Raw genomic sequence first — 25239 nt, forward strand, 5'->3', positions numbered from 1 at the left:
AACCCTGAGAAAGAAACTTCAGTTGTTAATAAATTACCCACTATAAAGTCTGTGTCATAGCCCTTGGAACAAACAAAGAGAGTAGGAGATCACCTTTCTCAGAGTTATAGAAAGGCGTCTCCTCTTCAAGAATCCTGCACTGTAATCAGAAGAAAAACATCACACTAGGAAAGTCAAGATGCAATTTAAATAACAAGTCAAGACAACAATAGAATACAAGGCATAAAGCAATTAACATGATTAATTGCCAAATTAGTGGTTAAAGAATATAAGCACAATTAGATTTAAGAGAGCAGAGACACTATTTTCAGCTGGTGTAATCAAGGAAGGCGCTGAGAAAATGACCTCTCGGACTGAGTTGGATTTGGTCAAGAAGGGAATATAGAACACATCCCTGCCACTGTCCTGAAGCAGCAACAGAACCCAGGAGACAGCTCACTGCATGGCTGAAGCTCTGTCTAAAGCGACCCTCTGGGCACAAACCATCCAAAGACTGCAGAAGTACTTTCCCAAGACAAGCTGGAAGTAGACAGTACACACTCACTCAAAGAATACCTTAAGCCACACATATGTCACAGAGCAACTGCTGGAAACTCTCGTATATATAAATATTATAAAGGCTAGGGTTAGCTTACAAATGTGCTTTGTCTACCTTTAATATACAGTGTAATTGTGTAAAAATATTCATAATCAACCATTTTCAATAAAAATATTTTTATAACCATTTTAGAACATCCATCTACCCTAAGTGGATGCCCGCCCTAACTTTTAAACTCTGGAGCTTTCTCTTCTGCATCATATCCAACTGCATTGGAATCCCTGTCCTCATGGGCAAAGATTTCGTTATGGAGAATCTTTCCTGTGGCATGCTCTGGGAGCTCGCTTTCGAGGGCACACACCTCCGACGTGTGGCCTGCTTCTGTCATTAGGTTTCAAGCCACGTGCTCTACTTAAGCTCATTATTCTCACAGGGTCTCACACTCACCAAGCGCTCCATATATGCTTGTATTGCTTTTACTCCTATTTGGGGGATGCTTTTTGACACAGGATCAGATTTGGTAGCCCAGGATGGCCCAAATCTGGGGCTCTCCTTCCTCAGTCACTAAGTATGCAATCTATCTTTATGATATTTTTATAAAAAGAAAATATGAATGAATACAGTTCAAGACAGTTCAATACAATGTTTAAGAAAGACTGAACTGAAAATACCCTCCTTACTCAAAAGCCAGCACTTTGGAAATAGAAGCCAGAAGATCAAGAGTTCAGAGGTCAGGGGCTGGAAAGATCACTCAGTGGTTAAGAGTAGTGGCTGCTTTGCGGAGGACCAGGCTTTGATTTCCAGTACCCACAGGTGGCTCACCACTGTCTGGAACTCCAACTCCCAGGGATCTGACGCTCTCTTCTGGCCTCCTTGGGCATCAGGCACATGCAGGGTGTATAATCACGCAGGCAAAACACCCAGACACATAAAATAATATTAATGTAAATTTTAAAGAGTTCAAAGGTCATCTCTACCACATAGCAAGTTTGAGGCTACATACAGTAAGACTGGATCTCCACACAAACAAAAGAAGAACCGTATTTCTTAGCATAATCCAAATACACAAAACAATGATGCTCTCCTGTGCTCTCTTTGTTTTTTTGAAGTCAATTAAAAAGTTTATTTAAAAAACACAACAACAACCAAGTAAGCCATTCATAAAATCGAATGATTTTTAGCAATACAGCTGACCCCAGCTGCATGGCAGTGAGTGAAGTACAGCGACCCAGAACAAAGGCTGGTCTCTTAAGGACGTCCCTTTTAGCAACAACTTCTGTAGAATTCTTTTAAACAAATTTTATGACAGCAGTTAAGCCTCATAGCAGATTCCTTCCTGGCTCTATGTAATGAGAAACTCCGGCCACTGCCATGGCTACTGCTGCTGCTGCTGGAGCCTCCACAGCCACCTTGGTGTCGTGGTTTGTAAAGTCCTGGCCTCCACCATGGTAAGGGCCAGAGCTCCTGCCTCCAAAGTTTCCTCCCTTCATCAGTCCAAAATTTGAAGACTGATTGTTGTAATTGCCAAAATCATTGTAGCTTCCACCACCTCCAAAATTGCTTCAATCATTGCCAAACCCATTATAGCCATCCCCACTGCCACTATATCCGCCACCACCATGCCTGCCACCGAAGCCATCACGACCACTGAAGTTCCCTCCTCGACCAGAATTGTCATTGCCACCAAAACCTCCTCCACGACCACCACCAAAGTTTCCGGAACCACTGCGACCCCTCTGGATGGATGAAGCACTAGCCTTCTCTTGTTTCGACGAGGCCTTTCTTACTTCACAGTTGTGGCTGTTCACAGTACGGTATTTCTGAATAACAATCTTATCCACAGAGCCATGGTCGTCAGAGGTGACAAAAGCAAAGCCCCTCTTTTTTCCACTGCCTCTGTCAGTCATAATTTCTATCACTTCAATCTTCCCAAACTGCTCAAAATAATCTTGTAGGTGATGTTCTTCAGTGTCTTCTTTAATACCACCAACAAAGATCTTTTTCACAGTTAAGTGGGCACCTGGTCTCTGAGAATCTTCTCTTGACACAGCTCTCTTAGGTTCCACAACTCTTCCATCACTTCTCCAAATAACTGAAATTCTGAGAAGTCTTCATACTTATCCACCATATTTATTTAAAATTAATTGCATTATCCAGTTTTGCCTCTACTCTAATAACTGCGTTATATAATTCTGACTCTATTCTAGGACAAAATTCTAAATCAGACAACTTCTGGACTGTCAGAAGAGCAAAATCTTTCTAACCCAGACCTGCTCAGACCTGCGTGCACAGAGCAGCTGTGACACATAACTGTCACATACCCACAGACCTCACGTAAGAATGTTAAAGCTTCAAGGCAGAGTGCAAAAACATCATCAAGTCTGCCGACTCCAATAAAGAGAAGGGGTTAAGACAAGCTGGTAGGTAGTCGTGGTTTTCCACCTTGCTTTCCTCATAAGTCATTTTTATGATGTACCACAAAAGGATCAGTAAGAAACTGGATTGCTTTTTCAGCTCTGCTCTTTCATCAAAGACCCTCCTGAGAAACATTCACTGCTGTGCCTTTAAATGCTGAAGGAAGGCTGCAGGATATGAAACAGGCCTGCTTGTCTTTGATGTCCCCATCTCCCTTCATCTGGCTTCCTCACAAGAGCCTCAGTATAGTCCGCCCTAAGACTTATCACTGGATTCTCTGACTGACAGACCAGGAACGCAGCTCCCCTCTCAGCACATACAACACCTTGGTTCCCAGTGAGAAGGAAGGCAATCACTAACTGGTGACCCTTTTTGAAGAGTCACCCAACCTTAACAGCATGTATGCTGGTGTCATTCGTAGCAATATAAGTCATCAAAGGAATTCTTAAGCTAGTACAGAATAGTATGGGTTAAATTCAGTGCTTCTACATCTATTTTAAATCTTATTCATCCTTTGAGAATTCTGTACAATGTGTTTTGATCACATTCACCTCCTCCCTAACTGCTCCCGATCTGACTGCCCTTCCCTGCCCACACAGCTCTGTGTCCTTTTATTCAGTTGTTCTTACACCCACCAAGTCCAGTTTGTGCTGTGCATGTATTCTGGAATGTGTGGATGTCCACTGGAATGTGCTTGACTTACCAGGGGCTTCAAATAAACTGATACCCCTCAACCCCAGCAGCTATCATCTGCCAATAGCGCCTCAGCTAACGGTGGGATCTCTGGCCCACCTCCCCTCTGCATGCTAGGATATGGTCTGGCTTGAGAACTGCCCCAAGATTAAAAATATCAACAGCAATCACAAAGTAATAGCCTGGGGCACCTGGAACTCATGCTCTACAAGCTATCATCCCTTCAATTCTGATAATCCATCTAGATTTACAATTTTCCACTTGAACTATACAACTTTCCTAATTTACAAATTTCTTTACCTTATTATACAAGTTTGTGCATATATATGTATATATATATATTTTTTAAAAAACTTACCAATGATAAATCCAAAAGGAATTTTTATCTCAGAAAAATATACTAAGGAAGATAAAATATCTGCTGCTATGCTCTGATATCACAGTAATGATAAACCATCACCCCCAAACCAGGCACCATAATGTTATAATGTAAGAAATATTCTGCAATGCTGATAATGACTGCAGCATACTTTTAGTTAATACTTGCAATATCGTTCATGCTTTCAACTATTTAAAAGCATGTATAATGAAAAATGGTAATTGAGGTCAAAATGTAAACAACAGCATATATAAACTTATTTGATTTCTGCCTTAGTTCCAACAATAAAATTCAATTCCTATCCCAACATTGCGTAATGTTTAGACATCTACAAACTTTTGTCAAATTATCCATTGCTCAGATTTAGCCCAAATGCAGTAAATTGTTGCCATTTTTTTTTTCTTAGCCAGCTACTTTCTCTGGGGCTTTTTTTTTTCATTTATTTTAGTGGGGGCACATGGTCAGAGGACCGCTTGAGAAGTCAGTTCTCTCCTTCCATCAGATGAGTCCAGGGACTCAAACTCAGGTCCTGAGGCTTGGTGGCCAGTACCCTACTCCACTGAGCCATCTCCCCAGCCCACTCTGACGTCATTCTAATACTGAATTAGTCTCAATCTTTTATTCTCAATCTCCTAACAAATTCCTCTTTGAATTTTAACCAGTTACTAGGTTTGAAGTGTCCATACCAATACAGGCCTCCTAAACGGAGACAGCGAAAACCGTTCAACCACGCATCACATTAGTGATTTCTTCCCCAATCTTTTCTTGGAAAGAAAGGCCACGGCATTTGGTAGAGAAGACTGGGATCCAGTCCAGGCCTCCACCACTTATCAGCTAAGTAACCTCCAAATAGTTTCGTAACCTCTTGGAGACTTATGTCCTCCTGCGTTTAAATGTTTTAAAGAGGGGGATTAAGATTCTACACAGATTTACTGGGAGCAAAAATCAGCCTACAGAAAAGAGATTTATGTTACTCATAGCACTAAATTCTCTTCATGGAACAAACCACACTCACTAACAACTGCGCACTCTGAACCCACTGCAGGCCTTGGTCAGCACCTGCTGCCAACTCACAGGAAAACTGCTGTCCTTGCCAAGGGCGTCCCTCACATCTCGTCACTCCTTTAACAAAGTGCATGGATTCCCAGTGTCCAGTGCCAAAGATGGTTTCCTTTGAGCTTCTGTCCTCCCCAAGTCTATTTCTTCTATCCAAAAGTCTGTCTGCCTTCCTGATACTAAAGCAAACTTCCTCTTCTACTCTTTTAATTCCCACAGAATATGCTTATTTTAAACATATTCATTTTTGACCTACAATCTCTACAAATAAAATGTTTTCTTTGTAAAAAAAAAATCATAAAAACGAAACTCCAATTATCCCCATAGTCTCTTCCTTTCCTTTCTTGACTTAATCACTGTACTGAAGTTGATAGGTATCTTTCTTAATAAGCTTTTTCCATGCACTCAGACATGCATGTACCCTTACACATATATGACAGGACTTTTCTACAAAACACAATTATTCTATATCTCTTATTCTATAGACTGGTTCTGCCTTCTTGGCATTCAGATACAATCAACAGTCTTTAGCTCCAGTCTCTGGGAACCCAGTACATACAAGTAGTGGGTTTGAACTCACTGCAGTCAGAACACAGTTTCCAAGTACATCAACAACAGCTCCCTGAGTAACTTCTTTGTGCCAGGTATAGGGTGTACAGTGTAGAACGAAACAGGCACTGTCCCCAGGGAGCTAAACGTCTTCAATAAAAAACAACAACACTAACGGCAGGTACGATGGCTCACACCTGTAATCCTAGCTCTCAAGAGACTAAAACAACATGGTCTGTGTGAGTCTAGAACCAAACTAGGCTACATAATGAAATTCTCAACATCCTCACAAGAAGGCCATCAGGCAGGAGGGGAGGAGAAGAAATGAAAGAAGTAAATATAGCTCATCCTGAGGCTACAATCCAAGGCATACCATCCCAGTGGACACCTGAAACCCTGGACATCATTTTTTTTATTGTTATCTGAAGCTTCAATATAATATTTTTTTATTTCTTTGGGAATTTCATACAATGTTCCTACTCCCTACTCTTCCTCTTATCCCCTCAACCCCTCCACCCTACTCCCAACTTCCTGTCATTGTCATTTAAACCCACTGAGTATAAATCGTGTTGCCCATATAGTCAATAGTTTCGGAGCCCTCCAGTGAAGCATGGTTGGCCCACCAGGGGCCACGCTCTTAAAGGAAACTGACTAACCCTCTCCCAGAAGTCATCATGTCAATAGCTCCTTAGTTACAAAAGAAAGGCTCAAGCGTGCTTCCTCTCCATGCTAGAATGTTTGCCGGCTTAATGTCTTGTTGATCTTATGCAAGTAACTGCAGGTGGTGTAAGTTCCTAAGCACAGAGGTCCTCCCATGTCCAGACAATACTGTTTTGCTCTGGTCCTCCCTAATTTCTAGGTCTAATCATCTTTCTCTGGTACTCCCTAAGCTTTGCAGAGGGAGGGAAACATAGATACACCATTTGTGACTGAGTCCTCCACTAATACTCTCTGGACTTTGACCTCTCATGAGTTTCTATGTTAGCCACACCCACTGCAAAGAAGCATCTCTGCTGGGGCCTGAGAGCTGTACTCTCTCTATAAAGACAGAGAGCAGTAAATACCATGTCCACTTAGCAGAATGGTACTAATGGGTTCGCCCCAGGAAGGTGAGCTTCCCAAACACAGGTCCTTGGCAAGATCTACAGTACCAGGCATGCACTTCCTCACAGGGAGAGGGCCTTAAACCCATCAGAAAGTGCAGCCCTGTAGTATTCAAGTCACTACTGTACCCATAGGCATATCCTGTCACTCCAGGCATGACTGTACCTCAGTGTTCAAGGCTGAGTAAGACTGCTCATGACTTTTCCCCCAGCAGCCTACATAGAACCTTCTAGTACCATGAAAGTTAAGTCAGCAGGGAAGACGCTTCGTGGTCAGTACCAACTTGATTTCTCCATGACCAGTAATCAATGTGTGTGGTACCTTCAGCAATAACCCAACACTACTAAAGTCTATGGATACTGGTTTTTTTTTCCTACAGAAGTTCAGTTTACAAAGATACTGTAAGAAACTAAGCATGACCAAGAATGAGATGGAACAACTGTAACTATACACAATCATAAAAGCCATGTGAACAAGGCTGCTTTCTATTTAGAGTCTCAAGAAATACTAGTATTTTTGGATCGTGGGTGGCTGCAAATAACTGAAACTACAGAAAGTGAAACTTCAGATAAGGAAAGACTATGTAAAGATTACAATATAGTCATCAAAGCACTCCTATTACAAAGACAGCATTATTCAGAGCAGCTTACACCATTGTCCTTACTGCTAGACTTAGCATTGCTCAAGTTAACCAATAACTTGGCATGAGCTACACCCTACCTCCATAATCATAACAATATAATCACTAACTCTCCATTAAAAGGTTTCTACTCTGGAGTAAGAGGTGCACTGGTAAATGGAAGGGAATGCCAGTACTATGAAAGGCCCAATTTCAATACAGTTTCTTCTAGGTGTGTGTGTGTGTGTGTGTGTGTGTGTGTGTGTGTGTGTGAATTCAAGTAGGTTTATGCATGTGTAGGTGTGCATGTGCATGTTCATGTGCACATGTGCACACATGAAGGCCAGAGGTCAATGTCACAGGCCTTCCTCTGTGGCTCTCCACCTTGTCTTTTGAGACAGGGTCTCTTACAGAACCTGAAAAGCGCATTGATTTGGCTAGGCTAACTTGCCAATAAGTTCCACAGATCTGCCTCTCTGCTCCCCAAATGCCTGCCTGCTAACTCTGAGGTTACAGATGTGTGCTCCCATGCCTAGACTTTATGTGGGTGCTAAGAAATCCACAAGCACATTCCATGTTTTGTGTGGCAAGCACTTTACCAAGTGAGCCATTTCCCCAGACCCTTTTCTAGTCTTTAAAGAAAAACCTACAGATGAAGGAGGCTACAGAAGGGATTTCAACTTCTCAAAGGTCAACTTAACAAAGTGAAAAATATATACTAAGAACCTTGGATTTCAACAAGGTAAGAATTTTGTACATCAAGTGACATTATCAATATTGTAAAAAAAAAAAAAAGTGTCCCAAGTTACCTTTCTACAGCCTGTATTATAGAAAATTATATGATGAGTCAGTAAAACTAAGCATAAAATTGCCATACAATCCAGCAAGTCCTAGCAAACAAGCTCAGAGAGCTGGACATCTTTACCAACAGCAGCACTGTTCATGACGGCCAAAAGATGCATGCAACAGACATCACTGCAAAAAGTACACAATGTGACACATACACGTGGGGTTGCAGGAACACACCACACACATACACACACACACACACAGAGAGAGAGAGAGAGAGGAATCACACACACACACACAGAGAGAGAGAGAGAGAGAGAGAGAAAGAGGAATATTACTCAGCATTAAAAGGAAAAAAGTTCTGAAACATCCTACAATATGAATTAATCTTGAATATACCATGCTAAGTGAAATAAGCTATTCACAAAAAGATAAATATTCTATGACTCCACTTACTTACTACCTGAAATAGTTAAAACTCATAGAGATAAAGTAAATCACATTTGTTACTGTTTGAATGAAGGGAAGACCAGGGAGTTACTTTTTCGTGGGTACTTGAGTTTGCAAAACTTAAAAAGGGTTGGCCACATGTACAACATCTTCACATTTGGGTAGACTTAATGCCAAAGAACTGTACATTATAAAACAAAAGATTTTATGTTATATATATTTTCTCACATTAAAAGGTTGTGCAAAGATCAAAATTGTACCTGTATATTAATAATTAGCTGAACCACTAAAAATAATACTTTTAAATGAAAACATCTAAAAGTTCACAGATGAAAAAAAAATCATTGAGGATTTAAAAGATGAAACTGTCCTCCAAAATGTCAAATTGATTCAAGGCTTGCTGTCCATAAATTGGTGAGTAAAAGTTGAGATAAAACCCTTTTCAGAAAACAAAAAGTCAAGAACAGCAAGGTCAGTGGGATAAATTTCACTTTCATGACATGCCATGAGAAAGATAACCAAATGACTCAGGAAGCGTGGCCCTGAGCGGGAAGGTTATAAAATCATTCTTCGGGCAGCATGGCATAAAAATCAAGATTATCCAAACAACTTGGAAGCTAAACTGGGGAGCTAATCTAGGGCCAGTAAGATGGCCGAGAGGTGAAGGCACTTGCTACCAAGCCTAACAACCTAAGTTCAAAACTCATGACTTACATAGTGAGAGGAGAATCTTCAAGTTGTCCTTTGACCACCACACGCATACACACTAACTTAATTAATTAATTAAGCGATGATATTCCCCTTTTCTATACAAATAAAGTGAGAACATAGAATAACTAAGCTGGAGCCTTAAAACACAGTTGTTTCCCTATAGGCATGAACCAACCAAAAGGTTCTCGCCTATCTTCTAAACGCAGAGGCAAACAAAATATAAACTATTTACCAAGCACTGTCTTAAAATAGCTCAGAATGGGCCTGCAGAGCTCATTGTCTCACCTCAGTGGTTATAGCATATATAGCATATATAGCATATATAGCATATATAGCATATATAGCATATATAGCATATATAGCGCTTACAGGGTTTGTGTTTGGTTCTCAGCACTCACCTCTGTCTGCTCACAACCACAGGTTACTCTAGATCTGGGAGATCAGATGACCTCTTCTAGCTGACAACTCCACACAGACACAGAGGGAGACACACAACTGTGTGTGTGCACGTGTCCAGAATAAAGGGCCGGAGAGATGGCCCAGTGATTAAGAGCACTTGCTGCTCTTGCTGGGGACCCAGGTTTGGTTCCCAGCTCCCACGTGGAGGCTGACAACCACCTGTAACTCCAGTTCCAAAGGACCTGACACCCTCTTCTGAGTCCCTCCCATGTGCACCAGGCACTGACATGGTGCACTTTCCACAGATGCAGCCAAAAATTAAAATAAAAATAAGTATTTTTAAATCGTACAGAACAGGAAGCACAAAAGGCGAAAGGGCAACAGCAGAATGCTTTTACTGTCCCGTAGCCTGTGAGGTTCAGTCAGCCTTGACTAGCCGCTCCTGCACTCACTTTTCTTTCCACATTAGTTACTGCCCTTCCCCCTCCCCCTTCCCCACCTCTGCCTCCACACAGAACAGTTTAAAATCACCCCGAAATGAAGTCATTGCAGAACATGAAAGGCCCAAGATTCACACTACATAAAATCCAAGCCATGTTTATAAAGGTTTGACTACTCCAGATCCTGGATTTTCAAAAGTTCCCAAGTACGTGATTTCAGAGTCGACTGGCTCAAGGCCAATAACTACCACTTAAAATACTAAGTACAAAATATAAATTAAAAGCCACAAGTGGTAGGGAAGTCACTTGGTTTATTTGGGCTTTTGTTTGACTGTATCTGACCACTGCGCTATCTCACGGCCCTCTTCTCATTTCTTAATCTGAAATTCCATTGGACTGAACTCCCCATGCTGACCTTGCCAGACCTTGAACTTGGGATCCTCCTGCCTCCCTTAGAGTTGGGTTTACAAAAGAATACCATTCCTGGCTATGGCAGCATCTTTAAGTATTAAAAGTTTATAAATGGATTAATTAAAATTACGTGTATTACTCTATGATGTGATTATAATCAGAGGAGAGTTAGATAGACGGCTACTGGGATAAAGATCTAAGGGAAATGCAGGGCATGGGAAGTGCAGAGCCCAGGTTAAACTCACTGCAGAATGTCTTCCTAAAGGGCACTCAGCAAAACCAGCAAAATATCATCACCACACTCTCAAGTGTCCTGCCATCTGTGGAACCTAGCTAGCACGGTGAACTCTAGATGAACTCCTACCCCGGAATATCTTTGGCCACACCCAGGGCCCATAGCAGCAAAGCTCACAGCATGTCCTTCTTGCTATGCCTGCCATTCTTGGTAAAGGTCCCTCCTGAAGTCTGCACACTCACGCTATCTCCAGAGGCCTTAGCTGAAGGTGAGCTATAGGGTAAGCATAGCTGGAATTAGTGAGTCATTCTCTGGAAAGGAGACCGTGAACATGTCAATCATGGTATCCCAAGAGGATAGAAATACAACTGCAAGGCTCTTAAGGCCAGGACTCAGAGGTCAAGTATCACTTTCTCATAATCTCCTAGCAAAATTCAACTCACAGAGAATCCTATACTAAAAATTAAGGAAATGGCTGGAGAGATGGCTCAGCAGTGAAAAATGCACCCTGCTCTTGCAGATGACCTGGGGTTAAGTTTTAAACACTTATATCAGCCTGCTCACAACATGTAACTCTAGTTCCAGGGGACCTGACGCCCTCTTTTGGCCTCTCCCTGTACAGGCAGAATGCAAATACAAACACTCAAACCCACACACAAATACATAATTTTTTTTCTTTAAAGCCTTCAAAAGAAGCCAGGTGATGATGGCAAAAGCCTTTACTCCAGCACTTGGGAGGCAGAGGCAGGTGGATCTCTGAGTTCAAGGCTAGCTGGTTTATAGAGCAAGTTCCAAGACAGCAAAGGCTATACAGAGAAAAACCCTCTCTTGGGAAGCAGAAAAAGAGTTTTGAATTGGTTAAGAGTACCTCTTGACCAAAGACAAAGCAAGGTTACATTCAAAGAATAATTGACAAAGGAAGGCATGACTTTTGGTGGCCATTATTATAAGAATCCAACCAGGAGAGTGTTTTACATAAAAAGAAAGGAAAAAAGGCTTGAAGACACAGAGCATACCTTTAGAAGAAATAAAAGAAAACAGGAAGAGCAGTGGCCACCTAAGAGCAACACTAAGAGGAAAGGAGTGGCTATGCACCGTCACCTCTGCACCCTACTATGGCCCTACGCACAGTCACCTCTGCACCCTACTATGGCCCTATGCACAGTCACCTCTGCACCCTACTATGGCCCTACGCACAGTCACCTCTGCACCCTACTATGGCCCTACGCACAGTCACCTCTGCACCCTACTATGGCCCTACGCGCAGTCACCTCTGCATCCTACTATTGCCCTCAGCACCCTTCTGTGCTATGAGATTTATTTATCAAGGCTTCACAAACAGAAAACACCGAAGAGTATCTGCATATTTATAAAAACAAGATTTAATTGAAAGACATTGAAAAGGTAGGAGGAACCCAGGCAATGCATTGTGTGAATTGTTGCATTTGGTACGGTACAAAGAGTTTTGCAAATTAATCAGAAAAAGACAAACACCCTACATGCTTCTCTCTCACACACATACACAATCAAGATTAAAAAAATGACTAAATAAGCACCATGTCTTCTATCTATTAAATTAATAATCAATTTTACAAAACTTATGAATAACAAAATTAAGAATGTGGAGGAATTGGCAGCTTCGCATACTGCTATTAGAAGAGCAACTTTACAATACATTTTCTGAGATGTATGTGAATGCCTATTAATATGTAACATACTACTTTATTAAGAATATCCAAAGCCTTAAAGTGTGCATACTGTTTGGTCTACAAATTGAAATTTTGCTGAAGAAAGCAGGCATCCACATGGGTTTCGTTGTATAGCCTACAGTAAGACCTCCAGCTAATAAGTCTAGCAATCACCCAATAAAAAGGCCCAGCTGTTGCCTGGCAGCACTGTACTGAAACTCATCCATGCTCAAAGAGCTTTAGAGACACATTTTCTTTAATAAATATGGACTGCCAATAATAAAGAACTTGAAGAAAGCCATTCACATGAAAGAGAGTGGAAAGATAATAGAAGAATTTCAGCAAAATTAATATCCTTACAGAAATAAGACAGGACTTTCTTTATGATTTTATGACAAGATGTGTGTTGGGTACTCCAAAATTACAGATTGAAAGCTCCAAATTTCAAAAGAAAAATCATTTGTAATTAAGACTTCTGTACTTCCCTCCAAATTACTGCTCAAGTTTAAAACAAGAATAAAAACACGTTTAGATCTTCAAGAACTCTACAATTTTACTTCCCTCTACCCGTGTTAGATGCTATAACCTCCAAGCAAAAGAACAGAATAAAGACTAAGATATGACACTCACTACAGGAAAAGGCAAAGAGAAGGCCCAGAATAACAGCAATATGGCAGAAACAGAAACAAATCTAAATTGAAACAATTCTTCCACCGGCCATGCCTCATTTCAATAAGTGACATGAACTTGCTCACGCTAAAGAGTAGGCAGCCACACTCGACCCCTCAGACCTATATTCAATGTCCTCATTATTTCACCTTTACATGGCTTGTCAACCGCATCTCTCTTCCTCCACTGCCAGCACCATATTCCAAGTTCCACCATCTCTTACTCCGTCGATTGTACTGGCCTATTAATTAGTATACCACTCTGCAAACAAGACAGTTTCCTTACAAGCCAGTTATTTCATTGTGAAACACAGTGAAATCATTTTACCCTACTTAAAAACCTTTAGTCGGTTCTCATTTTATCTAGAATAAAATCTAGCTTCACACCTAGTCTCTCAGGCTCTCCACACCCTGACTCCTGACCACCTTTAGAATCTCTTTCCCTCCATCTCCCATCTCTAGCCCAACCACAGTGGTCCTTTAGGCCCCAGAACATGCAAAGCTTCTCCCTGCCTTTGCACATGTTTACCTTTTTATACCATGGCCCTAAACTTTCACACTAAATTATTCATGTTTCATTCATGAGTCAATCATTCATGACTCAATTAAATGTCAGCTCAAAGTTTTCCTGGACATCAATTCTCAATCAATCCCTCACCAAGTCACTCCTCCTTTGTAACTTTAATTTTTTCAAATCATATTTTTAATGATGGTTCTTAAATGCTTTAACCTCCCTTGTAGCCCACCACCCACCAGAGGCAGTAGGAAAGAAAGGATATGGGGAAGTGGACCTGTTTAGAAAGGTTCTTTGGAGCAACTCCCATCTGTGTTGTCTGGAAATCTGCAGTTCAGTTCATAAGTCAGCAGTGGCAACTTGGTCCACTCGCAAACACTTCACAGATACACCAGCAGTCCAGTTTGGTAAAGTCGGGTTAGCAACAGCGGTGACACCACCTCGCAGAGACAGCCAGGCCTCAACCTCAGCTTGAGTCAGCAGGAACATCAGGAGTCCTCCGCTGTGCCTCCCAGGGAAGCGAAGATCAGTGAAGATGCGAGACCCAAAGGCATTGCACAGCTGGCGCTATAAGCAAGCCAAGCTCTGTCCCCGTCACTCCTGAGTCCTACTTATACCCTCCAAACATCACGTGTCCTCCACGTGCGGATCTTGCCATAGCACGTGCATCCAATCAGCCTGAGTCCAAGGAGTCCTGACAAATGGAGTTTAACTGTGCAGTGTAAGGCAGACCAATACATGTGTGTTAGCAAAGAATCCTTCATCACGTGTCCTTCTACATGGTTGCTTTAGCAGAACATCCTCTCTCCTGTATCTACTTCAGGGAAACATTGCTTCACGAGTCTGCCTTAGTCTTTCACACCTGTGTCCACTTTAACAAAACATTCCTTCACCTGCTTGCCCCAGCAAAACTCCATCCAACACAACTGACTCTCCAAAGAACCCTTAAGGTTCCACTTCATTCCTTTATTTCTTTTTCTTGGTGAATTAAAAAGAGAGAGTTTTGTTAACTGATTTATAGGAGGTCACCTGACAGATTTACCTGATTTAATCTACTATTAAGTATTATTTAGGATATATGACTCAACAGGACAATTTTTTTAACTATTAGACAAGGGTAGATGGAGGAGAATGTGCTCTCTAGAACAGCATCTTTTAAGACTATAATAAATACAGCAGAATCAAATGACACAAGACATTGAGGGTGACAAGAATTGAGAAAGCCTAGAATCAGGTCCACGTGTGACATAAAGGACACCTGAGATCCTCTTGAAATGGTCCTGCAAGGCAAAGAACAATGCTGGTGTGATCATTATCCACACAGAGGGAGAGCTATGTGTCTTGTTCTGTATTCTATAGGAAGAAAAAACTAATTTCTGTTTAAATGTCAGGAAAAGCAAAAACCTTTAAAATTTTTAGAAAGGATGTACGACTACTGACTAGACCAGAATTCCTCAGAACTTCCCCTCCCCCTCTTTCTCTTTATGCGCATTCTCTTTCTCTTCTGCCCTCCTCTTCAAAAATGAAAAATATTACTAAACTGAAGCTCATTAAAACTAAATCTCCTGGATAAAAAAACAAAATACAAGTCCCAGACTACACACTGGTATTTCTAATACATGTAATTGTCAAAAGATTAAAGTCTACAATGCATGAATAATGCTTTCAAATCTATATAAACATACCAATAGCCCACTTAAAAGATGAGCAAAGATTGTCTCTAGAAGAAGAAATTGAATTGCCAGTAGGCATATAAAAAGATATCAGAAAGCATAGAAATAGTAAAAAAAAAAAAAAACAAAAAAAAAAAAAACATATGAGATAGCGTTTTACACTGATTGGCTTGACAAACAGCGCTGTCCTCTCTGAAGGTAAAACAACCGCCACAGGCTCTCATGTGTTTGAAGGTTTGGTCCCTGCTGGTAGTACTGTCTAGGAAGACTACGAAACTCTTAGGTGCTGAACACTTGCTGGATACATTGCTGGACACGGGTTGAGGTTTTTAGCCTGGTTCTTCTTGCGCTCTGTTTCTTGAGTGCTGATGAAAGGTAACCAGCCAGCTTCCCTTCCGACAACCATGCCCCCCCTCCAACAACCATGCCCCCCCTCCGACAACCATGCACCCCTCCGACAACCATGCACCCCTCCGACAACCATGCCTTCCCCCCCCACAACCATGCCTCCCCCCACACACAACTGCCTCCCCCCCTTCCCTGCGGACCAATAAACCCAAAATAAACCCTTCTCAACCGCATTTCTCAAGGCATTTTATCACAGCAACAGAACTAGTATGCCAGGTAACGGTAAGGCTACAGACACTACGTGGCCACAGCCAGTACCAGAGGCTGCCTCTGGTCTAAGGGTGAGTAATTGCATTCCTAAGAAGAGGGCGTGGAGGGGCAACTCGCCACCTCTTTTCATCACTCAGACCTGTTTTACTGAAAACTCACAAAATACACTTTACTCGTACGACATGTGACATGTTCTTAGAGTTTCCACTCTACTCTTTTTCCCTTCTCGAACGCTATGACTTTGACTCTATGACTCACTCAATTGCTTTTACAACACTAATAGATAAACATACCCAGGTTGAGAAATTCTGTCTGAGACAAGAGTATTCTCATAAGCGTCTTCTTGTATGGACACAAGAATTTCCATTATGGTATTCTTTGTCAAAGGAAAAATAAAAAAGAACATTTAAGAATGAATTAAAACCTCTGGGCATTTTAAAATGGGGAAGACATGCTGATAAGTGTCTATGGGAAACAGAATAGGGGAATTATGGGTGTGCATAATAAAGATACATTGTATGTATCTACGAAGTCATCAGAGTAAACAAAAATATTAATTTAAAATGGGAGGGCATATTTCACACAATGGACTATGATATACCTGTTCAAAAGTAAGAATATCTATAAACACAAGTTTTACTAGCTTAAAACTAGGCAAAAACAGGCACTCCGTCTATAAACCCAACATTTAGAAAGCTAAAGTCGAAATGTGAATTCAAGGCCAACCTAGACACTATAATGAAACCATGTCTCAAAAAAGAAATTAGCAAAACAAGCAAATTCCACATGAATATATAGAGTATATTGCTTGAAAACAGTTTTTTACACATACAAAGTAAGATACTACTAAGAGATATATTTATGATAAGTCAATATATTAAGTATAGCCAGGCATGAATCCCTGCCCTCCAGGAGGCAGAAGCAGGTTGGATCTCTGTGAGTTTGAGGTCATAGTGAGTTCCAGGATGGGTTATGTAGAGAAAGCCTGTCTCAAACACACATACACACACACAGAGAGAGAGAGAGAGAGACAGACAGACAGACAGACAGACACAGAGACAGGGAGATAGCCAGAGACAGAAAGAATGAAGTCAAGTACAGGGAGAAAGAATGAGAAAAAAAAAAAAAAGAAAAAAAAAAAAGCAATATGCAGAGCCAAGGGAACATCTCCACACTAAAGCACTGAAACTACCATCTTTAAAATTAATCTGTTGCCTCCAAGAACAGCAGCTTCTTTCCAGACAGACTAAGAAAGAAAGCTAGAGACAGACATAGCTCAACTGAGCTCAATCATAAGAACGCACACCACTCATCTTTTAAAATTACACTCTTTAGTAATCAAAGTACTTACACTATCTATTTTTAACTAAGTAACGAAATTTAGAACGTGGACCCAAAAACGCAACAGGTAGTCGTGGGTGGATGAGATGTCACAGCAGATGCCCCAAACGCAACCATGTGCCAGTGAGGTTGAGTCACGCAATACGCCAAAAAAAGCTATCAAGGCTCAGCTGCCACAGGTTGCGGTGTGCTGCTCGGCCTCCCCCACTCCCATTACATTTGCCAGGCATCATTACAGAGTGCTGATCACTTAGGCATCATCAGGATTACAAAACTCACTAGGACTGACAAAACACAGCATCCTGTGCATAGCACAAGCCTGTGACCAAATTACCAAACAGCAGAGAATAAACCTTCAGAAAGTTCTCTGTAATAAACAGTAGCCAAATCTGGGGTTAGAGAGATGGTTCAGTGGTCAAGAGCACGTGTCCTTACAGAGAAGCCAGGATCAGTTCCCAGCACCCACAACACGGTTCACAAGCACGTGTTAACTCCAGTTCCAGGGATCCAACACCCTCTTCTGACTACCACAGGCACCAGGCATATACATGGTGCCCATACATACATATAGGCAAAACACTCATACACATAAAATGAAATAAATAAACCTAAAAATATATAAAAAATGTAAACTATGTTAAAGAATAAATCTGATCCTATAATATATTTTTGCTATAATTTCAAAACTATCAGTTTAATTGTCAGGGAATATCAAATGTAATAGAATTTAAACAATATGTTATTGACAATAAAAAGCCTGCCAAGCCAGAAGAACAAAGCTGCTCTGATCCTCAAACTAAGTAACTTCTCTGTGAAACGCCTACCCCATTCACCCACTCACTCAGCCCCTATTTATTATATTATGCGTGTAAGGTACCATAGCAAACTCACAGAAGTATATGAGTGAATGAGTATATCAAGCGGAAACCAAAAGGAAAGGCGGGAAAATGGGAGGTCCCTCTATCCAAAGTTAGTGACCAAGGAGAAACAGAAGTATTGAAAGTTATTTGAACAGGAAGAAGAAACGGTTCTCTGTCCTTGAGAGACTGAAGGCCTAACAGTGGAGCTTAGAAGCACACATAGTCCTAACTGCTACAGAAACCTTGAAGGTCTATGAGGGAAATAAAGATGAATTGCCACATTACAAAAAGAAAAAATAAATCTTGCTTTGATTTGGTTCTTGCCTATCTATTCAGCCTATCAGTAAAATATGGAAAATATGGGCACTTAAATAACATCTCTTCAAGGATAACTAGCACCTTTCAAACTGTGTCCTTGATGGTACTTCCTGTGTGTTCTATACCCTACATGGAGTAAACAGGCATTTGCAGCTCAATCACAACCCACAACCCTGAGCCCTGGGCTCTAAAAGAGAAATGCCAGTCAGCGCAAAGACTCAGCGGGTACTTGCCAAGCCTGATAACCTGAGGTCAATCCTCAGGACACACATGGTGAAAGGGGAGAACTGGCCCGGTTAGGTTGTCCTCTGATAGCTGCAGGCACATTGTGGCACTTGCATGTTCACACACATAGACAAAAGATAAATAAATACACTGTAAAAAATGAGAAGGGAAGAGAGTCTAACCAGGATAACTAAGAGAGAGCCAAGAATGCAGCATCTTCATTTCCCGTTCCAGCCTGAAGGAAGCAGGCTCATGGGCCAGGGATACCCAGAAAATAAAGAGGTTTTTGGTACCCGGGAGGCCGTGGACGGCTGCTCCATGGCAGTCGTCCCGCCATACCACAAAATGAATATACTGAATTGCACCGCCAACGATACGGATATCATTTGAACTACCATGAGAAAAACAGAAAGAAAGAAGGTCAGGAGGCCCATGCACGTTCAAAGAAGGCCAAATAAATAAATAAATAAATAACTGCCCGAAGGCTAAGCTCTACCATAAACAGCCCCACGCCGAGAAAATACAGATGGAAAAGACTATTAAGATGCACAAAGAGAGAAACACCAAGCAGAAGGAAGAGGAGGAGACTCCTCAGGGAGCAGTCCCACCTACCTGCTGGACAGAGGGGCAGTCAGGGGCAAAAGCACTTTCCATCATGATTGAGCAGAAACCAAAGGAAAGGCGGGGAAGTGGGAGGTCCCTCTACCCAAAGTTAGTGACCAAGGAGAAAGGGAAGTATTGAAAGTTATTCCAACAGGAAGAAGAAAAAAGAAGGCATGGAAGAGAGGTTACTAAAGTCTGCTTTGTTGGTGATGGCTTTACAAGAAAACCACCTACATACTAAAGGTTTATCAGGCCAATGGGTCTGCATTTCAAAACAGCCCATGCCACACACCCTGAGCTGAAAGCTACCTTTTGCCTGCCTATCCTCCCCATTATATACGATCCTGGGTGTGACCTCCAAAGGTATGGTGATTGAAGGAAATGTGAGTGAATGGAGGCAGGGTTACTCGGGAAAGTATGCCCAAGTTACCAACAATGCTGAAAACAATGGGGGGGGGGGGGGGCAGTGACGTCTTACAAGTCATTCCACTCAATATCTAAGACTACAGTCTCTCAGGAAAGCTCCATTACTGTGACATTTCTGAACTACCAAGTAGCCTTACCCCATGTGCAGTCATGAAGAAGTATTTATTAAGTTGTAAAGGAAAATAAAACACTGCCTGATTTAAAAAAAATAAATAAAAAGAATGCAGCGTCTTGGGCCATCCATCTCCTGGGCCCCTCCACACTGCTGGTACTCTACTTCTCAATAAAACCTTGTTTGCTTGCTCCTACACACACACACACACACACACACACACACACACACCACAAGCAACATTTCTACTGAGAAAAAAAAATAGTGCAGATATGTCAAAAGGTCACAAAGCCACTTAACAGACCTCTCAAAGACAAAAGCCAGGAACAGATAAACAACAAAAATAAATGACAGATATTTACTCCCTGACTTACAAAGAGGTTACCCCAATAAACTTATCAAAACTTGGAGAGATCGTATGTTGACAATGCATAGAATGTGCCTAACATGGCAGCCACAGGCAGCAGCACTCATGTGAGGTCTCACCTCCTGACTGCATGGCTGAGCGGGTGTGGGGGGTGTGGTCCCAGCTCCTCAAGAGGCTGAGGCGAGAGGGTCATATAAAGAGAAGTGAGCATCACACAGCCACCGTCGGATGCTCTGAGGTGGGGTGACACGGCGACTGTGCCCTTGGGGGAGGGGATACAGTTCCGATCCGAATAAGAGGAAGGCATCTAACAGCCTCATAGAGAGGGACCTATCACACAGTGGCTAGTCAACAACCTTTTAGAATGCCAAGGTCATTTTCAACGAAGGACAACTAAGGACAGCTGGGGACACTGAGGACACTTAATGACTAAGTACAATTTGTATCCTGGATTACTCTTAACCATGGAAGAGGAAAACTGGCAAATGTCGAGAAGTATAGAATGACTAATAATGTCAAAACAATATTAATTTCTGTCCTACTTTGCTTCTGTGATGCTGTGATGAAACACTGACCAAAAACAACTTATAACGGAGGCTCATTCCACCTCACAGGTCTGGCCCATCAGTGGGAGAAGCAAGGGCAGGAACCCGCGAGGAACCCAGAGGTAAGTGCTGACACACAGACCTTGGAGGAATGTTGATTTCCGGCTTGCTCCCCCATGAGACTGTTCAGCTCCGTTCCTTATACAGCCCATGCTCACAAGGCCAAGGATAGCCCCGCCCAGAATGGCCTACGCCTCTTCCTCCATCACCATTTCCCACTCATGAAAATTCCCAACAGACCAATTTGATAGGGGCAATTCCTCAACAGAGGGTCACTCTTGCTACGTCTGTCAATTGACAACCAAGATTACTACTGCAATTTCCTATTTTTTTTTTATCTTTTCTGTAGATCTAATTTTAGTTCCAAATGAAATGTGGGCAGGTTTTTGCACTTCTTTTTTCTTTCTTTCTTTCTTTTTTATTGGTTTGTTTGGGGTTTTATTATCTTGTATTTTTTTTTTAACACAACATATCCAGGTGTGAAACTGAATGTTTCAACCCCACTGTGACTCATTTCAGCTAGCTCCTGTAATTTTTGTATTAAGGGAGATCATCAAATCATGTCTGACACAGCATCTCTAAACCCAATTCTTACAGTATCTCAGATTGCAGTAAACAAGAAAACAAGCCAATGAAGGAAAACATACGTGCAAAAACCAACCGAGCATGTTAGTCACAGAGAGGTAAGTCAGAAAAAAATATATTAGCATTTCCCACTAGAAATAAAGTGCCCATAATGCCCACATGTGGACACACATTCTTATGAAACAAGCAGCATAAAATGTCAAGAATTAAACAAATGAATTTGGCACTGGAATGTGACTTTGTGGTCAAGTTTTGTCTAGCATGTGTGAGGCCCTGAGTTTAATAACATACACACATGCACACACGCACTCGCACACACGCACATCAGCGGATGGTAAGAGTGTGACCTGAAAGCTTCCTGTGATGGTTATTTCTCATGAATCTGGTAAGAAAGGTCTACTGTGAGATAAAAGTTGAATTAGTTCTGGTACATACCCAGACTTCAAGTCCGTTATTCTCAAACAGTTTGTAGCATCCAGTCCTACCTTCCCATTTCGGACCACACTTGATATGAATGGGGAGAGCATTGGAGAAATTCGGTTCAAGGCAATTTCTGGAGACATTTTAACTTGACTTATGAGTTACCACTGAAAGTAGAGAGAAAGAAAGAAAGGTGATCAGTTTACAAACAAAAAACAAAAAAAACAAAAACTCAATTTTAGAAATATAGCTAGAACTGGAAGTTAGCACAGTGCTCAGAATTTCCTCTTATATGAGCAAATGCTTTATGACCCGTAAGCACCTCTTCCTTTAGTCTCCCAGGAGCCAGATCCCTGCAGCTCAGATACTCAGGGCATGGGCTATGCCATGCCTTTCAGAAATGAAAAGAACCCTTAAAGTATAATTCTCTCCTCCTTTCCAAAGACAATCCCCACACTAGCTCAGTCTCCTTCTCCTCAAAGCTTCACGGCTCCATGTTATATCTGTCCCTTCCAATCTGGTTGAGCTAGAGAAGGTTCACTAACAGTTCTATAACCATAACACACAAAACACACATCACTAAGTCAGGACACCACCTGTATCCCAACAAGGACAAAGAACTAGATCATTGATAATATACAACATTCCAAAGCAAACACAACCAATTGTTACTTAAATCATTTACAGCCCACATACCTTAATAAGTCCTTCTATGGCACATTATAATTACCTGATTATATTAACTCTTCCCAACAAAGACTGTAACTTGAAATTCTCACATTTAACAAATGCAGTTAACATACACTTAGTATTCAATCACATTTAATAATAAAAGTGGTCAATTCAAATAATGGACTTTTTTTCCTGGACCAAATTTGAAGCATGCTTTATTAAATACTGGCCTGGACCATGAATACTGGCCTGGCCCATACCCAAGACCCATGCTCAGAATATGGCTTCAAATAATAGATTTAATAAATTAATTTTAAAATAACTTTAAAGAAATGAATGAGGGAGCAAAGCTGAAGAAAAATTTATCGATGGAAAAGATATAATATACCCTCAAAATCTGATAATATGGAGGCCCTGAGGAACCGGAACCGTGAGTAAGGCGCCTGAGCATGCACAACTTCCGCTCCTACCTAGCAGCTGTATAAAAGGCCAACCTAGTGGCACAGATCTCTAACACCAGCACTGTGGGCTTCAACTCAGCAGAGTCCCCGGGCTCACGGGCCAGCCAGTCTAGCCAAAAACGGTGAAGCCCAGAGTCAATGAGAGACTGGTTTCTAAACCTAAGGTGGAGGACGACAGAGGAAGATACTCAACACTGACCTCGATCCACCACAGGCACACGCATACGTGTATATACATACTGTATACACAGACATACCATGTACACACACACACAAACACACACACATGATAGCGAAATCTGAGGAATACATGAAGCAAGAGAAAATGCACTTGACACTTAAACTATAAAAACACAGGTCAGATACTAAAGCATGTCCAGATATTAAGCAATGAAGACAAATTGAGTTTTTCCAGTCTTTGATTTTCTGGCACTATGAAGTCTTCACACTTGATAATACGAAAGCAATAAATCACATCTATGATACTTGGATATTCATGGAGCTGGAGGAGAGAGTGCATGAACTCCCAATAGACTTCTAGATGGAAGCTACTACTTCAGAGGTGAATAACTCAATTCAAATGATCATTGTCTCTCTCAATCTGTAAGCAAATTCATTTCCATCCAGGTACAATTGTGAGTACTTGCTGCTCTCTGGTTCTAGTATCTAAACACTGTGCCACATAAGAATTTACAAGCTCTGCTCAACTGAATGCTTGCTTTATCGTTGTGGATAGTTAAAAACAAAAACAAAACAAAACAAAAACCACAGTGACATCACAAGGCCCCCCCAGAAATACTTGTGAGGTGCTTAAGCTTTATAGAATATACTTTAGTCTCTACAACGTTGTCTTCTGACTCTTGGGAGCTGGCCTCCCATACATTCTAATACATCTAACGTGAGCAAATGTCTCCTTTGCTATACACAGTATTTATCATAAAAATACATATATTTCATAGCATGGCATGACTTCTAAAGCACGTCCATACACAGCCTTGCCATCCGCCTTCACATAAGGCAGGTTTCTAATTCCCATTTTCCAGGTGACAGGCAGGGGTAACTGTTTATGAACAGTAGGCTCACCCACACTATCACTCTGAAGACTGCCTGCAGTCCTGCCTGATGTCTGCCCACTGCATCACAGGTCCTGAAGAGAATGCTCGTTTACTTCACATTCAAAACACACACAGAGTCATCTGAGAAGCAAGCAGAGGGATCGCTTAAGACAAAAATGTTCCCAAGCTTTTTTTCTCAGAGTACCTATTTTACCCCAAATTTCTAGAAGAAAAACCAAACTAACACATCACACATGAGCTGTTACTCACCTCCCTCTGTACAGATATCCACTCCCCCTACACACACAGTTTCTTAATGAGTATTGTTTCCATTTTGTAAATATAAAAGCTAAAGACCAGCCAGACCAAGTTACTTATTTAATGTTAACACAGAGAGAACAAACAGAAGGATTGGAATTCAAAGCTAGATCTCTCTCAAAGTCCAGTATTCCCATCTTCCTCTCAAGCATTAATTACAGTGGCCACTAAAGAAAGCATCATGGTGAATTTTTAAAACATGCACCTTGGTAAATATGAAGACAAAGTCTCGAATTTATACACATGATTGCTTTACAGCTAGACACCAACTCGGCTACTGCTGCCCCAGTGTTAGTACTAGCATGAATGATTCACTAATTAAATGCCAAAGGAAACAGCCTTCTCCAGATGCCAAACCACACTAGTGATTATGAAAACCCATTCCACTTCAGCAACTGTCAAGACTTTAGGATCACACCTGAGGGAATGGAATTCTGTCTTTATCTCCAAAACAACTATAATACATGTTTTTGACAGTGCAAGGTTTTATGCAGCTTCAAGATCTTTGAGTGTGATTTCATTAACAAAGAGTTACATGAGAGTAAAAAACTATACTGACTCCAAAATCAGGAATTTAAAAAAAAAAAAAGATGATTCTTTGGTACAATATGCAGGGATATGGATTGGAAACAAACACACTCACATACACACACCACACACACACCACACACACACACACACACACACAACCTCCTTTACATATGGTACCATTATAACAGATCCCAGAGAGGCAGGAATTTTTGGTGTCCAGCCTCTCTTGAATGCTTGTTTTGCAATTAGTATTTCCTGATTTTGACGTACTGCAGAAGGAAGATACAAATATATAAGTTTTATAAAAATCTGCTGCCGCAAGATAAGGTCACATGAGGTCTTTTAGTGGGCGGACTGTCTGGGGAATACAAAGACGTATAAAGCACCATCC

At 41.3% G+C, this 25239-nt stretch overlaps 1 protein-coding gene and 2 pseudogenes across 1 annotated transcript in view; 1 reads left to right on the plus strand and 2 right to left on the minus strand.

Annotated features, from left to right (window-relative positions):
• Babam2 (BRISC and BRCA1 A complex member 2) overlaps positions 1-25239 on the minus strand; it is a 376664-nt gene that overhangs the window by 350792 nt on the left and 633 nt on the right. The window contains exon 2 of the mRNA XM_052186334.1: positions 21827-21978. Within this exon, the coding sequence (XP_052042294.1) occupies positions 21827-21954 (128 nt within the window). The 5' untranslated portion in view covers positions 21955-21978. The remainder of the gene's footprint in view (positions 1-21826; positions 21979-25239) is intronic.
• Positions 1802-8297, minus strand: LOC127687745 (heterogeneous nuclear ribonucleoprotein A1-like 3; annotated as a pseudogene).
• LOC127687746 (ribosome biogenesis protein NSA2 homolog) lies at positions 16535-19766 on the plus strand (annotated as a pseudogene).

Source organism: Apodemus sylvaticus, chromosome 6 (assembly GCF_947179515.1).
Source record: "Apodemus sylvaticus chromosome 6, mApoSyl1.1, whole genome shotgun sequence".
NCBI lineage: Eukaryota > Metazoa > Chordata > Mammalia > Rodentia > Muridae > Apodemus > Apodemus sylvaticus.